At 44.5% G+C, this 14,603-nt stretch overlaps 1 protein-coding gene across 3 annotated transcripts in view; it reads right to left on the bottom strand.

The window, feature by feature from the left end:
• The window catches only part of maea (macrophage erythroblast attacher, E3 ubiquitin ligase), a 188,456-nt gene that overhangs the window by 168,384 nt on the left and 5,469 nt on the right, over positions 1 to 14,603 (bottom strand). For all 3 annotated transcript variants that reach the window (XM_038793332.1, XM_038793333.1, XM_038793334.1), the window contains exon 2: positions 9,508 to 9,690. In XM_038793332.1, coding sequence (XP_038649260.1) covers positions 9,508 to 9,690 — 183 coding nt within the window. The remainder of the gene's footprint in view (positions 1 to 9,507; positions 9,691 to 14,603) is intronic.

The raw sequence follows: 14,603 nt of genomic DNA, 5'->3' as shown, positions 1-14,603 counted from the left end.
GAGGACGCTGGTGGTACTGGTTAATGTGAATGCACTGAATTGGGACGATGCAGGTTTTATGGGGGGGTTCTGGCAGCAATCCTGGACTTGGGCACGATTTGGATTGTGTCCTAGAGCCGAGGGTAAATGGATCGAGCCCCAAGTCAATGAGTAGGATACGAACGGCGAAGGAGTTCAGCAGGTTTACAAAAAGAATGGGTATGGTGGACCCATAGAACCCAGGGGGAAGGGAGTATTCCTTTTTCGCACCTGTTTAGAGGGTGTATTCAAGAATCAACTTTTTTGTGGTTAGCCGGGAGGCAGGTAGAGGGTTTTGCAACAAAGTGTAGCTGCGATTAAAGATTATATACAATTGAACCAAAAATGGGGAGGTGTCGGCGGCTACATTTTGGGAAGCACTAAAAGCTGGTCCAGGGAGATTATCTTTTAAAAGCACATGCGGATAGAGAGAGGAGAGAAGAATATGAACGGCTAATGAACAAGATGGTTGTGGTAGATAGGGAGCACTCTAGGGTGCCCACCATGGAGGGACTGGTGAGGAGGAAATAGTTGCTGGGAAAATTTGATCGGTTGACGATGGGGAGAGGGGTAGGACAGTTGCATAGGCCAACGGGGGTACAGTATGAATACGGGGAGAGGGCAAGTCGAATGTTAGCACATCAGCTACGCAGGCAGGCCGCGTCCAGGGAAATATTGAAGATACGGACTTGGGCAGGGGATGTGGTGTCAGAGCTGAGGAAAATAAACGAGGTGTTTAGGAATTTATTATAAAAAGGAGCTGTGCAGGGCGAACCAGAGGGCATGAAGAGGGGGACATGGGTCAGTTCCTAGATTAACTGGAGTTTCCACAGTTGGAGCAAGAGAAGAGGCAGGCCTAGAGCAGCCCTTGGGGCTGTGGAAGGTATTGGACAGCACAAGGGATATGAAGTCGGGGAAGGCCCCGGGGCCCAGTGATTACCTGGCGGAACTCTTTAAAAAGAGATTGCGACGGACCTGCCACCACATCTCTTGGGGGTGTTCAATGAGGTGTTGGAGAAGAGGGAGCTGCCGGAAACAATTAAGACCAAAGAAGGGGAAAGACCATTTGCACTGTGGGTCGTATAGGCCCACATCGCTGTTAAATGCGGATATGACAGTGCTGGCTAATTTGGTGGCGGGAAGGATGTGTCCCGGGGGTGGTTGCGGGAGGACCAGACAGGTTTCGTAAAAGGCAAGCTGCTTTCTAATAAAATAAGGAGGCTGTTAAATGTGATCATGACCTGAAGAGGTTCGGCACTGGAGGTAGTGGTGTCCACGGACGTGGAGAAGGCATTTGACCAGGTGGAGTGGCGGTACCCATTTTGAGGTCCTGGGAAGGTTTGGGTTTGGGCCAAAGTTTGTGGCATGGGTGCACCTATTATATGTGGCACCAAAGGAGAGTGTGCGGATCAACGACATGGGCTCACCAAACTTTGAACTGCAGAGGGGAACAAGGCAGAGGAACAACCTTTAAAAAAGGTTGTCTGCACTAGCGATAAGAGCCATTGGGTCAAAAGAGTGACACGGGATTACAACGGGACAAAGGGAGCATCAGATGTCGCTATACTCGGACGACCTACAATTGTATGTATCGAACCCACTGGAGAGCATGGATAGGATCATGGGCCTGTTGGGGAAGTTTGGGGCGTTCTCAGAATTTAAGTTAAATGTAGGGAAAAGTGAAGTGTTCCCGATGAAAGAGTTGGGTCGGCGAGCCAATCTCAGGGGGTTGCTATTCAAGGTGGCCAGAGATAGGTTTAGATACCTGGGGATTCAGGTAGCAAGGGAATGAGTGATGTTACATAACGGGAATTTATAAAGCTGGTGGAGGAGGTTAGGGAGGATCTGAAGAGGTGGGACACATAGCACCGGACTCTGGCAGGAAGAGTCCAAGTGGTGAAAATGAACATTCTGCCGAGATTCCTGTTCATATCCCAGACACTCCTGATTTTTCGAAAGGAGGCCTTCGGTAGAAAGCTGGATGTGATTATCTCAGACTTTGTATGGGCAGGGAAGGAGCCATGGGGGAAAAAGACCCTGTTAGAGAGAGAGGCAGAAGGGAGGGTTGGCATTGCTGAACCTGCTACTCTATTACTGGGGAGCTAACGTGGAGAAGGCGAGTTGGTGGGAAGGAGAGAGGGCAGAATGGAGGACGAATTCTGTCGGGAGTCCAGCTTGAGGGCTATGGTGACGGTGGCATTGCCAATGGCGCCAAGGAAATACACAGAGACCCCAGTGGTGCAGTCTACAGGAAAGGCCTGGAACCAGCTGAGGTGGAATTTCAGGATAGAAAGGATGTCAGTGCTGGTGCCGTTGTACGCAAACCATGGTTTCGAGCCAGGTGGGGGGGTTCTTTGCACGGAAGGTTTGGAAAGAATTACCCAGGTTGCCAACTGCTGCTTACAGATGTAGGAGGACAGGGCAGGATCGGAGACATATATAGGTGGATGGGAGTGCAGGGAATGAAGATTGAGAAGAAGTGAGAGGGGAGATAAACTGGGGCGTATGGAGCGAGGCACTGCGAAAGGTGAATGCGACCTCGTTGTGCGCAAGGTTGAGCCCGATACAGTTCAAGGTGGTACACAGGGTACATATGACTCGGGCAAGAATGAGTGTATTCTTCCAGGGAGCGGCAGACGAGTGCAAAAAGTGTGGGCTGGGACCAAAGGACATCATACATATGTTCTGGGGCTGCGAAAAGCTGGAGAGATTATGGGCGGGTGTTCACAGCGCTAACAAGCAAAGTGGGGGAGAGGTTTAACCGGACGCTTTGCGGTGGCGACATTCGGGGTATCGGAGAAGCCGGAGCTATTGGAGAGGAGGCAGACAGACGTTGTGGCCTTAGTGTCTCCGATTGCCCGGTGAAGAATTCTGTTGGAGTGGCAATGAGCAACGCCACCGGGGGGGTAGCGGCCTGACTGGGGGACTTTCTGATTATCTTCAGCTAGAAAAGGTCAAGTACAAGGGCTTTGAGGCAAGCTGGGGGATTGGTGTTTGAGGAGTTGTTCGATTAAGAGACGACCTTAATGAGGTGTTCAAAATTCTGAACAATTTTTGGCAGGGTAAAGAAGGTAATTCTGATACCATTAGTTGGTATATCAGTGACTAGGGGGTCACAATTTCAGATGGTCAGCAAGAGAGCTAGGAGTGAGACGAGGAGAAAATTCTTTACTCAGTTGTTGAGATTTGGAAAGCACTGCCTGGGAGAGTGGTGGAGGTGGATTCCATCGAAGGTTCCAAAAGAGCTGGATATATTTGAAAGTGATAAATTCAGAGGGCTACGGAGATAGGGCAGGGGAATGGAGCTAGCTAGGTTGCTCTTTCGGGAGCTGATGCAGACACAATAGGTCGAATGACCTCCTTCTGTGCTGTAAATAACAAAGTAACCAACCAAAGGGACTCTCACGGTGTTACAGATCTCGTGGAGACTAAATTCCATCTTCACATGGAGGATACCATCCATTGTGCTAGATGGTACTACTAGCATCTTGAATGAGATTTCCAAACACATTTCAACTCAAAACTTGGCATCCATGGGGCACTGTGGGCAATCAGCAGCAGAATTGCAGACAACTACAATGAGACCTCATGGCCCAGCATATCCCCCCCACTTACCAGCAAGTCAGGGAATCAACCCTAGTTCAATGAAAACAGGAGAGCATGGCAGGAGCAGCACAAAGTCGTACATCTGGTGAAACTATGACCCGAGAGTACTGGTATGCCAAAAAGGCAGATAGACTGAACAAAGCGATCCCACACCGACGGACAAGAGGAAAGCTCAGTCCTGCCACATACAGTTGTGAATGCAGATAGGAGACAGCTCCATAAATATCTGCAACCTCCATAATGGGCAGAGCCCAGTACATCACTGCAAAAGGCAGGGTTCAAGCATTTGCAACCAACTTCAGTCAGAAGAGCCGAGTGGATAATCCATCTCGGTCTCTTCGGGAGATCCCCAACATTACTGATGTCAGTCGATTCACTCCACGGATATCAAGAAATGGCTGAAAGCACTGTACACTGCAACGGCCATGAGCTCCGACAACATTCCAGCAATAGTTTTGAGACTGGTGTTGCAGAACGGGCTACATGCCTAGCCAAAATGTTCCAGTACAGCAACACTGATACCTACCCGACATGAAAATTACCCACCTATGCCCTGCCCACAAAAAGCAGGACAAATCTAATTGTTCCAATGACCAGCCTATCAACCCACTTTTGATCATCTGCAAAGTGATGGAAGGGGTTATCGAAAGCGCTATCAAGAGGTACTTACTTTTAAATAACCTTATCACGGAGGCTCAGTTTGGGTTCTGCCAAGGCTACTCAACTCCTGACCTCATTACAGCCTTGGTCTAAGCATGGACAAAAAAAGTGTTGAACTCAGATGAGATGCAGGTAACTGCCCTTGACATCAAGGTAGCATTTGATCAAGTGAGGCATCAAGAAGCCATAACATAACTGGAGTCAATGTGAATCAAAGGGGAAACTCTCCAACAGGTTGGAGTCATACCTAGCAAAAGAAGATGGTTGTGGTTGTTGCAGGTCAATTATCTAAGCTCCAAGTATGCCTGCAGGAGTTCTTCAGGGTAGTGTCTTTGACCCGACCATCTTCAGCTGCTTCATCAATGACCCTCCCTCCCATCATAAGTGATGGATCTCTGTGACTTTTCGGAACCCTGGATATCCGTTATCCCTTCTTAGTTCCCAAATAACAGAGGTAAAGTCTGTGCTTTTAGGCAAAGTTCAGTTGAACTTTATTTGTCTGCTTGTGCCACTGGTAAACTTTATTTATCAATCCAAAGTTAGGTCAGATTGATTGTCTTTAGCGAATACAGTAGTTGAGTTTTCATTCCATAATAAATTGTGGTAATTCTTCAAATCATAATACACAGCATAAAATGGCTGAGTGATTTAAACAAAAGAAAGATGGCGATTTAGCAAAAGCAAGCAAGTAAAATAGGTTTCAGAAAGAGATAGACTGATTCCGGAATGGATTTTTCCATCCCGACAAGTGATTCTTAAGGAGATTATTATCTAAGGTCTCACCTTCTTTACAGCTGTGATTGGCTTTAACTAATTTATAATTCACTCAATTTGGCCAAACTGTCTGTCTATCAAAAAACAAAGAACAAAGAAAATTACAGCACAGGAACAGGCCCTTCGGCCCTCCCAGCCTGTGCCGATCCAGATCCTTTATCTAAACCTGTCTCCTATTTTCCAAGGTCTACTTCCCTCTGTTCCTGCCCATTCATATACCTGTCTAGATGCTTCTTAAAATGATGCTATCGTGCCCGCCTCTACCACCTCCGCTGGTAAAGCGTTCCAGGCACCCACCACCCTCTGCGTAAAAAACTTTCCACGCACATCTCCCTTAAACTTTCCCCCTCTCACCTTGAAATTGTGACCCCTTGTAATTGACACCCCCAATCTTGGAAAAAGCTTGTTGCTATCCACCCTGTCCATACCTCTCATAAATTTTGTAGACCTCAATCAGGTCCCCCCTCAACCTCCGTCTTTCCAACGAAAACAATCCTAATCTACTCAACCTTTCTTCATAGCTAGCACCCTCCAAATCAGGCAACATCCTGGTGAACCTCCTCTGCACCCTCTCCAAGGCATCCACATCCTTCTGGTAATGTGGCGACCAGAATTGCACGCAGTATTTCAAATGTGGCCGAACCAAAGTCCTATACAACTGTAACATGACCTGCCAACTCTTGTACTCAATACCCCGTCCGATGAAGGCAAGCATGCTGTATGCCTTCTTGACCACTCTATCAACCTGTGTTGCCACCTTCAGGGTACAATGGACCTGAACTCCCAGATCTCTCTGTACATCAATTTTCCCCAAGACCCTTCCATTGACCATATAGTCCGCTCTTGAATTTGATCTGCCAAAATGCATCACCTCGCATTTGCCTGGATTGAACTCCATCTGCCATTTCTCTGCCCAACTCTCCAATCTATCTATATTTTGTTGTATTATCTGACAGTCCTCCTTGCTATCTGCAACTCCACCAATCTTAGTACCATCTGAAAACTTGCTAATCAGACCACCTATACCTTCCTCCAGGTCATTTAGGTAGATCACAAACAACAGTGGTCCGAGCAGGGATCCCTGTGGAACACCACTAGTCACCCTTCTCCATTTTGAGACACTCCCTTCCACCACTACTCTCTGTCTCCTGTTGCCCAGCCAGTTCTTTATCCATCTAGCTAGTACACCCTGAACCCCATACGACTTCACTTTTTCCATCAACCTGCCATGGGAAACCTTATCAAACGCCTTACTAAAGTCCATGTATACGACATCTACAGCCCTTCCCTCATCAATTAACTTTGTGACTTCCTCAAAGAATTCTATTAGGTTTGTACGACATGACCCTCCCTGCACAAAACCATGCTGCCTATCACTGACAAGTCTATTTTCTTCCAGATGTGAATAGATCCTATCCCTCAGTATCTTCTCCAACAGTTTGCCTACCACTGACGTCAAGCTCACAGGTCTATAATTCCCTGGATTATCCCTGCTACCGTTCTTAAACAAAGGGACAACATTAGCAATTCTCCAGTCCTCCGGGACCTCACCCGTGCTCAAGGATGCTGCAAAGATGTCTGTTAAGGCCCCAGCTATTTCGTCCCTCGCTTCCCTCAGTAACCTGGGATAGATCCCATCCGGTCCTGGGGACTTGTCCACCTTAATGTCTTTTAGAATACCCAAAACTTCCCCCTTCCGTATGACAACTTGACCGAGAGTATTTAAACATCCATCCCTAGCCTCAACATCCGTCTTGTCCCTCTCCTTTGTGAATACCGATGCAAAGTACTCATTAAGAATCTCACCCATTTCCTCCGAGTCCACGCATAAATTCCCTCTTTTGTCTTTGAGTGGGCCAATCCTTTCTCTAGTTACCCTCTTGCTCTATACATACGAATAAAATGCTTTGGGATTTTCCTTAACCCTGTTAGCCAAAGATATTTCATGACCCCTTTTAGCCCTCTTTATTGCGCGTTTGAGATTCGTCCTACTTTCCCAATATTCCTCCAAAGCTTCATCAGTTTTGAGTTGACTCGATCCTATGTATGCTTCCTTTTTCATCTTAGCTAGTCTCACAATTTCACCCGTCATCCATGGTTCCCTAATCTTGCCATTTCTATCTGTCATTTTCACAGGAAAATGTCTGTCCTGCACTCTAATCAACCTTTCCTTAAAAGACTTCCACAATTCAAATGTGGATTTACCCTTAAACATCAATTTAAGAGAGATATGTATTTAAATATATTGGTACAAATTTTCCCATACCATCACCTTCCAATTTTCCAACTTACCCACAAATGCATCTAGACATTGTTGGAGAAACACAGTTTTTGCTAAGGAAGTCTCTCTCTAGACTGACTGTCCTTTCACACAATGGGGCCTTTCAGCCAGTTGACGTCACTGTTCCTTCAGTCTCTAGCAAGTCTCAAGCAATTTGCAAAATGTTCCCAGCTATTTGACTTTCCTCACTCTCATGGTTAATATGATTTAATTAATTACTCTTAATGAGTTCTCAATTAAACCTTTACCTATATAATCTATAGCCAAGTATAGAGCTAATTTCCATCAATAAGGTGAGGTGGAGATGCTTAACACAATGTTCAACACCGTTCATGACTCCTCAGATACTGAAGTAGTGCATGTCCATATGCAGCAAGAACTGATCAACATTCAGGCTAGGGCTGGTAAGTGTCAAGTTACGTTCACACAATGCTAATGCCAAGCAATGACCATCTCCAACAGTCTCCCCATGACATTCAGTGGCATTACCATCAATTAACATCTTAGAAGTTACCATTGACTAAACTGAACCATCCTAATAAAATACAAGAGGTCAGAGGCTGGGAAATCTGTGGAGAGCAACTCCCCAAACTCTTTCCACCATCGATAAGGCACAAGTAAGGGGTGTGATGGAATACTCTCCACTTGCCTGGATGAGTGCAGTTCCAACAACATCCAAGAAGCTTGACACCATTTAGGTGCACTAAAACAGCCCACTTAATTGGCATCCCAACCACCATCTTCAACATTCACTCCCTCCACCACCGAAGCAGAGACAGCAATGTGTACCATCTGCAAGCTGTACTGCAGGAACTCACCAAGCCTCCTGCGACAGGATCTTCCAAGCCTGCAACCTCTACCACCAAGAAGGACGAGAGCTGCAGAGGTATGGGAGCACCTGCAAGTTCCCCTTCAAGTCACAATTTATCTAGACTTGAAAATATATCGTCTTTCCTTCAACGTTGCTGGGTCAAAATCCTGTAACTCCTAAACAACACTGGGTGTACCAAATCAAAATAGATGGCAGTAGTTCAAGGAAGCAGCTCACCACCACCTTTGAGGGAAATTAGGGATGGTCAATAAATGCTGGCCTAGCCAGTGAAACGTACATCCCGTCAATTATTTTTTTTTTTTAAATACCACATTGATAAAAACGTTACTCTTACTTAATATTAACTGAACCCTTCTACTAATCAACAGTAGAGGAGTGAAATTCTTCTTCACTAGCCGAAAATAGTTTACCATGCAGAGCAAAGAACACTGGCTACAAACACATATATCCTACCCTAGGGGCAGCACATATACCCCTACCCTAGGGGCAGCAGGGTAGCATGGTGGTTTGCCACAGTCCAAAGATGTGCGGGTTAGGTGGATTGGCCATGCTAAATTGCCCGTAGTGTCCTAATAAAAGTAAGGTTAAGGGGGGGTTGTTGGGTTACGGGTATAGGGTGGATACGTGGGTTTGAGTAGGGTGATCATGGCTCGGCACAACATTGAGGGCCGAAGGGCCTGTTCTGTGCTGTACTGTTCTATGTTCTAATGGTATGCAAATAAAACAAACAACTTGCTGCTTTGAGAGGCTGGGTAAAAGAAGAATAATATATGACAAGTATTAATAATGCACATCCCGGATCTCAATAGAAATTTTGTTGTTCAAAGGTTAAGCAAAAGGCCAACAAGAATGGCCAACTACACAATTTCTGAGCACAACAGGGTACATTCATAACTCATATTTTCATTAATCTTTTTCTCAAAATGACTGGCGTCAAGATAAAAACGTTTGATTTTGAGGAGGTGGAATCTACACTTTCCAACAGTTATAATTTCATTGTTAACATTACTGAGACCAGCTTTCAATTCCAGATTTTTTTTTTTTTTTTTAAATTAATTGAATTTAAATTCTACAGCTACCATGGTGGGATTTGAACCAATGGGTCACTGAATCACTCCTCTCATGACATTACCACTATACCACCGTTTTGAACGATCAGAGTTTCTTTGAGGTAAGAACATATGCCTTACATTTAAAAATGTAATTGTTATGAAACCTTTTCAAAATACTCTTATTTCATGCAAAGTAATGCTAAAAAATATCAAGTGCACCAAACCAACATATTGTGACACTGATAGCATAAGCTTTTGTCACCAACATAAAATATTTATCGTACCTTTCTCTTCAGAGCGCTCAATTTCTCAACCACCCCATCGAGCAAGGTCACCACAGAGTCCACTGCTGGGCAGTTGCTCAATGTCTTCTCCAGTTCTGCAACTACCATGGTCACATGACTAGTTTCTCGGTCAATATTCTTCTGGGCAGCTCGGAAGCGTTTATTCAAGGTTTCATAAGGTACCTACAAGAAAACATTACAATTATCAAATTATTTCACAAAGCTGAAATAAGGAAAAACACGGCAGTAATATGTCATGATATCTTCTATTAGACAGTAATCAAGTAAATAGGGAAGCTTGGTGGCCCAGTGGTTAGCACTGCTGCCTCATGGGGCCGAGGACCCGGGTTCGATCCCAGCCCATGTGGAGTTTGCACATTCTCCCCGTGTCTGCGCGGGTCTCTCCTCCCCAACAACATGGGCAGGGGAGGTGAACTATCCATGCTAAATTGTCCCTGAATTGGAAATAAAGAATTGGGTACTCTGTTATTACTTTTAATATAAATTTAACGTAAATTGCAAAAATAATGGAAAAGATATTCAAATCCGAATTAGTTCTCTTGTAACTATTTATTTGTATGGACTAATGCTTATTACTATAGGAAGTCAACAACTGAAACTTTATTATAAAGCTGGTTCTTGCATTCCTGCTTAGAAGGGTTGGATTTATTTTGCGAGATATCTGACTTTCTAAAATTTCTGCCTCGAATAATCAACTCTACCAGTAACAGAACAGTAAGGCAGCAAAAATCATATAGCGTTCGAACAGATAATCGACCTGAACATTTCTCTCTCCGCAGATGCTGTCAGACCTGCGAATATTTCCAGCACACCAGAACAGAAGAAATAGGAACAGGAGTGGACCACCTGGTCCGTAGAGTCTGCACTGCCATTCAATACGATCATGACTGATCGGGTGGGCAGGAAAGTGGAGTTGAAGCCTCCCATATCCCTCAAAGCCCTGAGACACCAAACATCAGTCTATTCCTGCCTTAAAATATATTCAATGGTGGAGTGTCCACAACTCTCTGCACACAGTATTCAAGATGTAGTCTCACCTAAGCCCTACTCAAAGCAAGGGACTGGAGTACAGGAAAGGCCAACATGCCATTTCCTTGCTGCAGCTGCACGCTAACTTTCTGCATGCCTTGTAAGAGCACAACGAAGCCTGCTTGAACATCAACATTTACAAGTTTCATGCCTTTGAAAAAAAATTCTGTTTTTTTATTCTCATGACGAAAGTGAAGAACTTTAGCTCAGTTTAGCTCAGTGGGCTAGACAGCTGGTTTGTCATGCAGACCAAGGCCAGCAGCGCGGGTTCCATTCCCGTACTGGCTGAGAAATCTGAATTCTCCCTCAGTGTACCCAAACAGGTGCCGGAATGTGACGACTAGGGGATTTTCACAGTAACTTCATTGCAGTGTTAATGCACGTCTACTTGTGACAATAAAAAGATTATTATTATTACTCACTTCCCCACATTAGGCTTGTAATGCAGAACAAGGCCAGCAGCGTGGGTTCAATTCCTGTACCGGCCTCCCCAAAAAGGCGCCGGAATGTGGCGACGAGGGGCTTTTCACAGTAACTTCATCGAAGCCAACTTGTGACAATAAGCAATTATTATTATTATACTCCATCTGAGATCTTGTAGTCCACTCTTGTAACTTGCAGCCTCTTTGTACCCTCCCCACAGCTTACCTTTCCAACCAGCTTTGTATCATCAGCAAACTTAAATGCATTACTCTGTCTCATCCAAGTCATTATTGTAGATAATAAACAACTGAGGCCCCAGCACTGATCCTTGTGGAATGCCACGAATCACCACTTGCCAACTTGAAAATGCACTGTTTATGCCAATTCTCTGCTCCCCGTCTATTAACCAATCCTCTATCCATGCTAATATATTACCCCACTCCAAGAGCCCTTATCTTGCATAATAACGTTTTTTGTGGAACCTTAATGAATTTCCTTTGGAAGCCCAAATATAGTTCCTCTTCATCTGCCCCACTAGTTACATCCTCCAAAAATTCTAAGAAATCAACCAGAATTTCCCTTTTGTAAAATCATGTTGATGTGTTCTAATCATATCCTACTTTCCAAAATGCAGTTATGGGGACTTTTTTCTCTTTGTATTTCAGATTTGCAGCATCTGCAGTTTTTTTGCTTTTGAATGTAGAAACAGTGTAAAGGCTGACTTGTAGAACTGGGCATTCTTGGTATACATGTGGATTCTGATCCAGTATCTTCAAAATGTTGAGGTTGTGAAAAAGCCAATATATAGAGGAGGAAAAAAAGAGTTGGCTCCGGATCGATCCTTGAAGGACTCCAGTAGTAACCGCGGAAAATCAGATTCAGCAGCTAATATCTGATGCAATTATCAAAATTTGAAACAATACTATACAATAACAATATTTCACATCATTGTAACAGGAAATAGTTTTCAAATAATCTGGAGGGGAGAGAAAAAAAAAAAAAAGTGTTTCGCTCAGAGGTTTCTCATAATTTGTGACCTATCCACAAAAAAAGCAGGGCAAATCTGATCTGGCCAATTACTGCCCCATCAACCTACTCTCAAATCATCAGTTACATGATGGAAGGTGTCATTGACAGTGTTATCAAGCAGCACTTACTCACCAACACCCAATTCACTGAAACTTCATTTTGGTTCTAACAGGACCACTCTACTCCAAATCTCAATAGATTCTTGTTCCAAACATTGAAAAAAAGATTTGAATTCCAGAGATGGACTCAGTGACTGCCCTTAACACCAAAGCAACATTAGTAATGTTGTAATCAATGGGATCATGGAGGAAATATCTACTTGAGTTGTGCTGCTGGTTGTTTTTGAGGCCAATCACCTCCACCCCAAGACATCGCTGCAAGAGTTCCTCAGGACTAGTTCAAGGACCAAACACCTTCAGCCACTTAATCTATGATATTCCGCCCACAACAGCCGTAAAAAGGAAAGCCTTAAAAAAAGTCTTCAAAAATGCGCAACTGTACAAGGCACTGGTGAGACCACACCTGGGGTACTGAGAGCAGTTTTGGAACCCTTATTTCAGGAAAGATATTATTCCATAAGACGCGGTTTTGGGAAGGCTCAAGAAGATGATCCCTCATAAGAAGGGATGGTCTTACGAGCAAAGGTTAAACAGGTTGGAACTGATACACATTGGAATTTAGAAGAATCGGAGATGATCTAATTGAAACATCTGGATTCTTAAGGGGCTTTACAGGGTAAATGTTAAGATGTTTCCCCTCACGGAAGAGTCTCCGATCAGACGGCAGAGACGGAGTGCCCATTTCAGACTGAGATGAGGAGGAATTTCTTCTCTCTGAGGGTTAAGTGTCTTTGGAACTCCTTGCCACAGAGTGTTATGAGGTCAGAGTCCTTGCATATATTGAAGGACGAGATAGATAAGATTATTGATCAAGAAGTGAATCAAAGATTACAGGAATGCTGGATCAGGCATACCCTATTGAATGGTGGAACAGGCTTAAGGGACCGAACAGCCTACTTGTATTCCTATTTCATATGGTCCAAGAACAAACATTTGGTTGATCGCTGATGATCAAACCACATTCTGTTCTATTTGTACCTCCTCAGAAAATGAAGTGGTCCATTGTCCATATGCAGCAAGACCTGGGCAATATTCAGGCTTGACTGATAAGTGACAGGCGGCCTGTACCACATAGTGTCAGAAAGCGACCTCTCAATCATACAGATTTTAAACATCTCAGCCTCACATTCAATGGTATTACCACTGCTAAAAAGGGGGTCACCACTGACCAGAAACCAGCCAAACTAAATTCTGAGGCTGCAAGAGCAGGTCAAAAGCTGGGAATTCTGAGGCGAATAACTACCTCCTGAAGCCTGTCCATCAGCTACAAGGCACGAGTCACGAGTGTGATGGAATACTCCCCACATGCCTGGATGAGTGCAGCTTTAACAATAACTCAACAAGAAAAAGCAGCCCACTTGCTTGGCACCACATCAAACACCCACTACCTCCAACACTGTGGTATCACAACTACAGTGCAGTAACTTATCAAGACTTCTTCGACAGCACCTTCCAAACCCGACTCCTACTGCCTAAAAAACCAAGGGTAACTTATGCATGGGAATGCCACAACAGCAAATTCCACTCCAAGTCCAGACCATCTGACTTGGAAAATTATCGTTGCTCAGGGGTCAAAATATTCAACCGCACTATGAATGCACCTACACCAGACAGTGTGCAGTGGTTCAAGAGACCAGCAATTTCTGATGGTAATTTGGCGATTGACAATAAATGCTGGCTTTGCTAGTATCATTCAAAACCCAAACAAATTTCAAAAATCTGCATGCAGCACCTCGGTGACATAATCTGAAAATATAACAGGTTCCACATTACAAGGATTAGGGGGATTATTTTAGAAGGTAGTGAATCTGTGGAATTCTTTACTGCAGAGGGTTGTGGAGGATAGGTTAAGTGTCTTCAAGGCTGAGATAGATAGATTTTTAATCAGTAAGGGAATCAAGGGTGATGGGTATAAGTTGAGGATTATCATTTCAGATCAGTCATGATCTCATTGAATGGCAGAGCAGACTCGATGGGCCAAATGCTCTACTTCTGCTCGGTCTTGCACGACAATACTCAATCCACCTTGCATCAACCTCCTTTAGAACATTACAGAGCAGTATGGGCCCTTCGGCCCTCGATGTTGCGCCGACCCGTGAAACCATCTGAAGCCTATCTGACCTACACTATTCCATTTTCATCCATATGTCTATCCATTGACCGCTTAAATGCCCTTAAATTTGGCGAGTCTACTACTGTTGCAGGCAGGGCGTTCCACACCCCTACTACTCTTCGAGTTAAGAAACTGCCTCTGACATCTGTCCTATATCTACCGCCCCTCAATTTAAAGCTATGTCCCCTCGTGTTGGTCATCACCATCCGAGGAAAAAGACTCTCACTATCCACCCTATCTAACCCTCTGACTATCTTTTATGTCTCTATTAAGTCACCTCTCAGCCTTCTCCTCTCTAACGAAAACAACCTCAAGTCCCTGAGCCTTTCCTCATAAGACCTTCCCTCCATACCAGGCAACAT

This window comes from Scyliorhinus canicula, chromosome 3 (assembly GCF_902713615.1).
Source record: "Scyliorhinus canicula chromosome 3, sScyCan1.1, whole genome shotgun sequence".
In the NCBI taxonomy this organism is placed as follows: domain Eukaryota; kingdom Metazoa; phylum Chordata; class Chondrichthyes; order Carcharhiniformes; family Scyliorhinidae; genus Scyliorhinus; species Scyliorhinus canicula.
The sequence above is the reverse complement of the archived record's forward strand: the minus strand, read 5'-3'. Positions and strand labels throughout refer to the sequence as shown.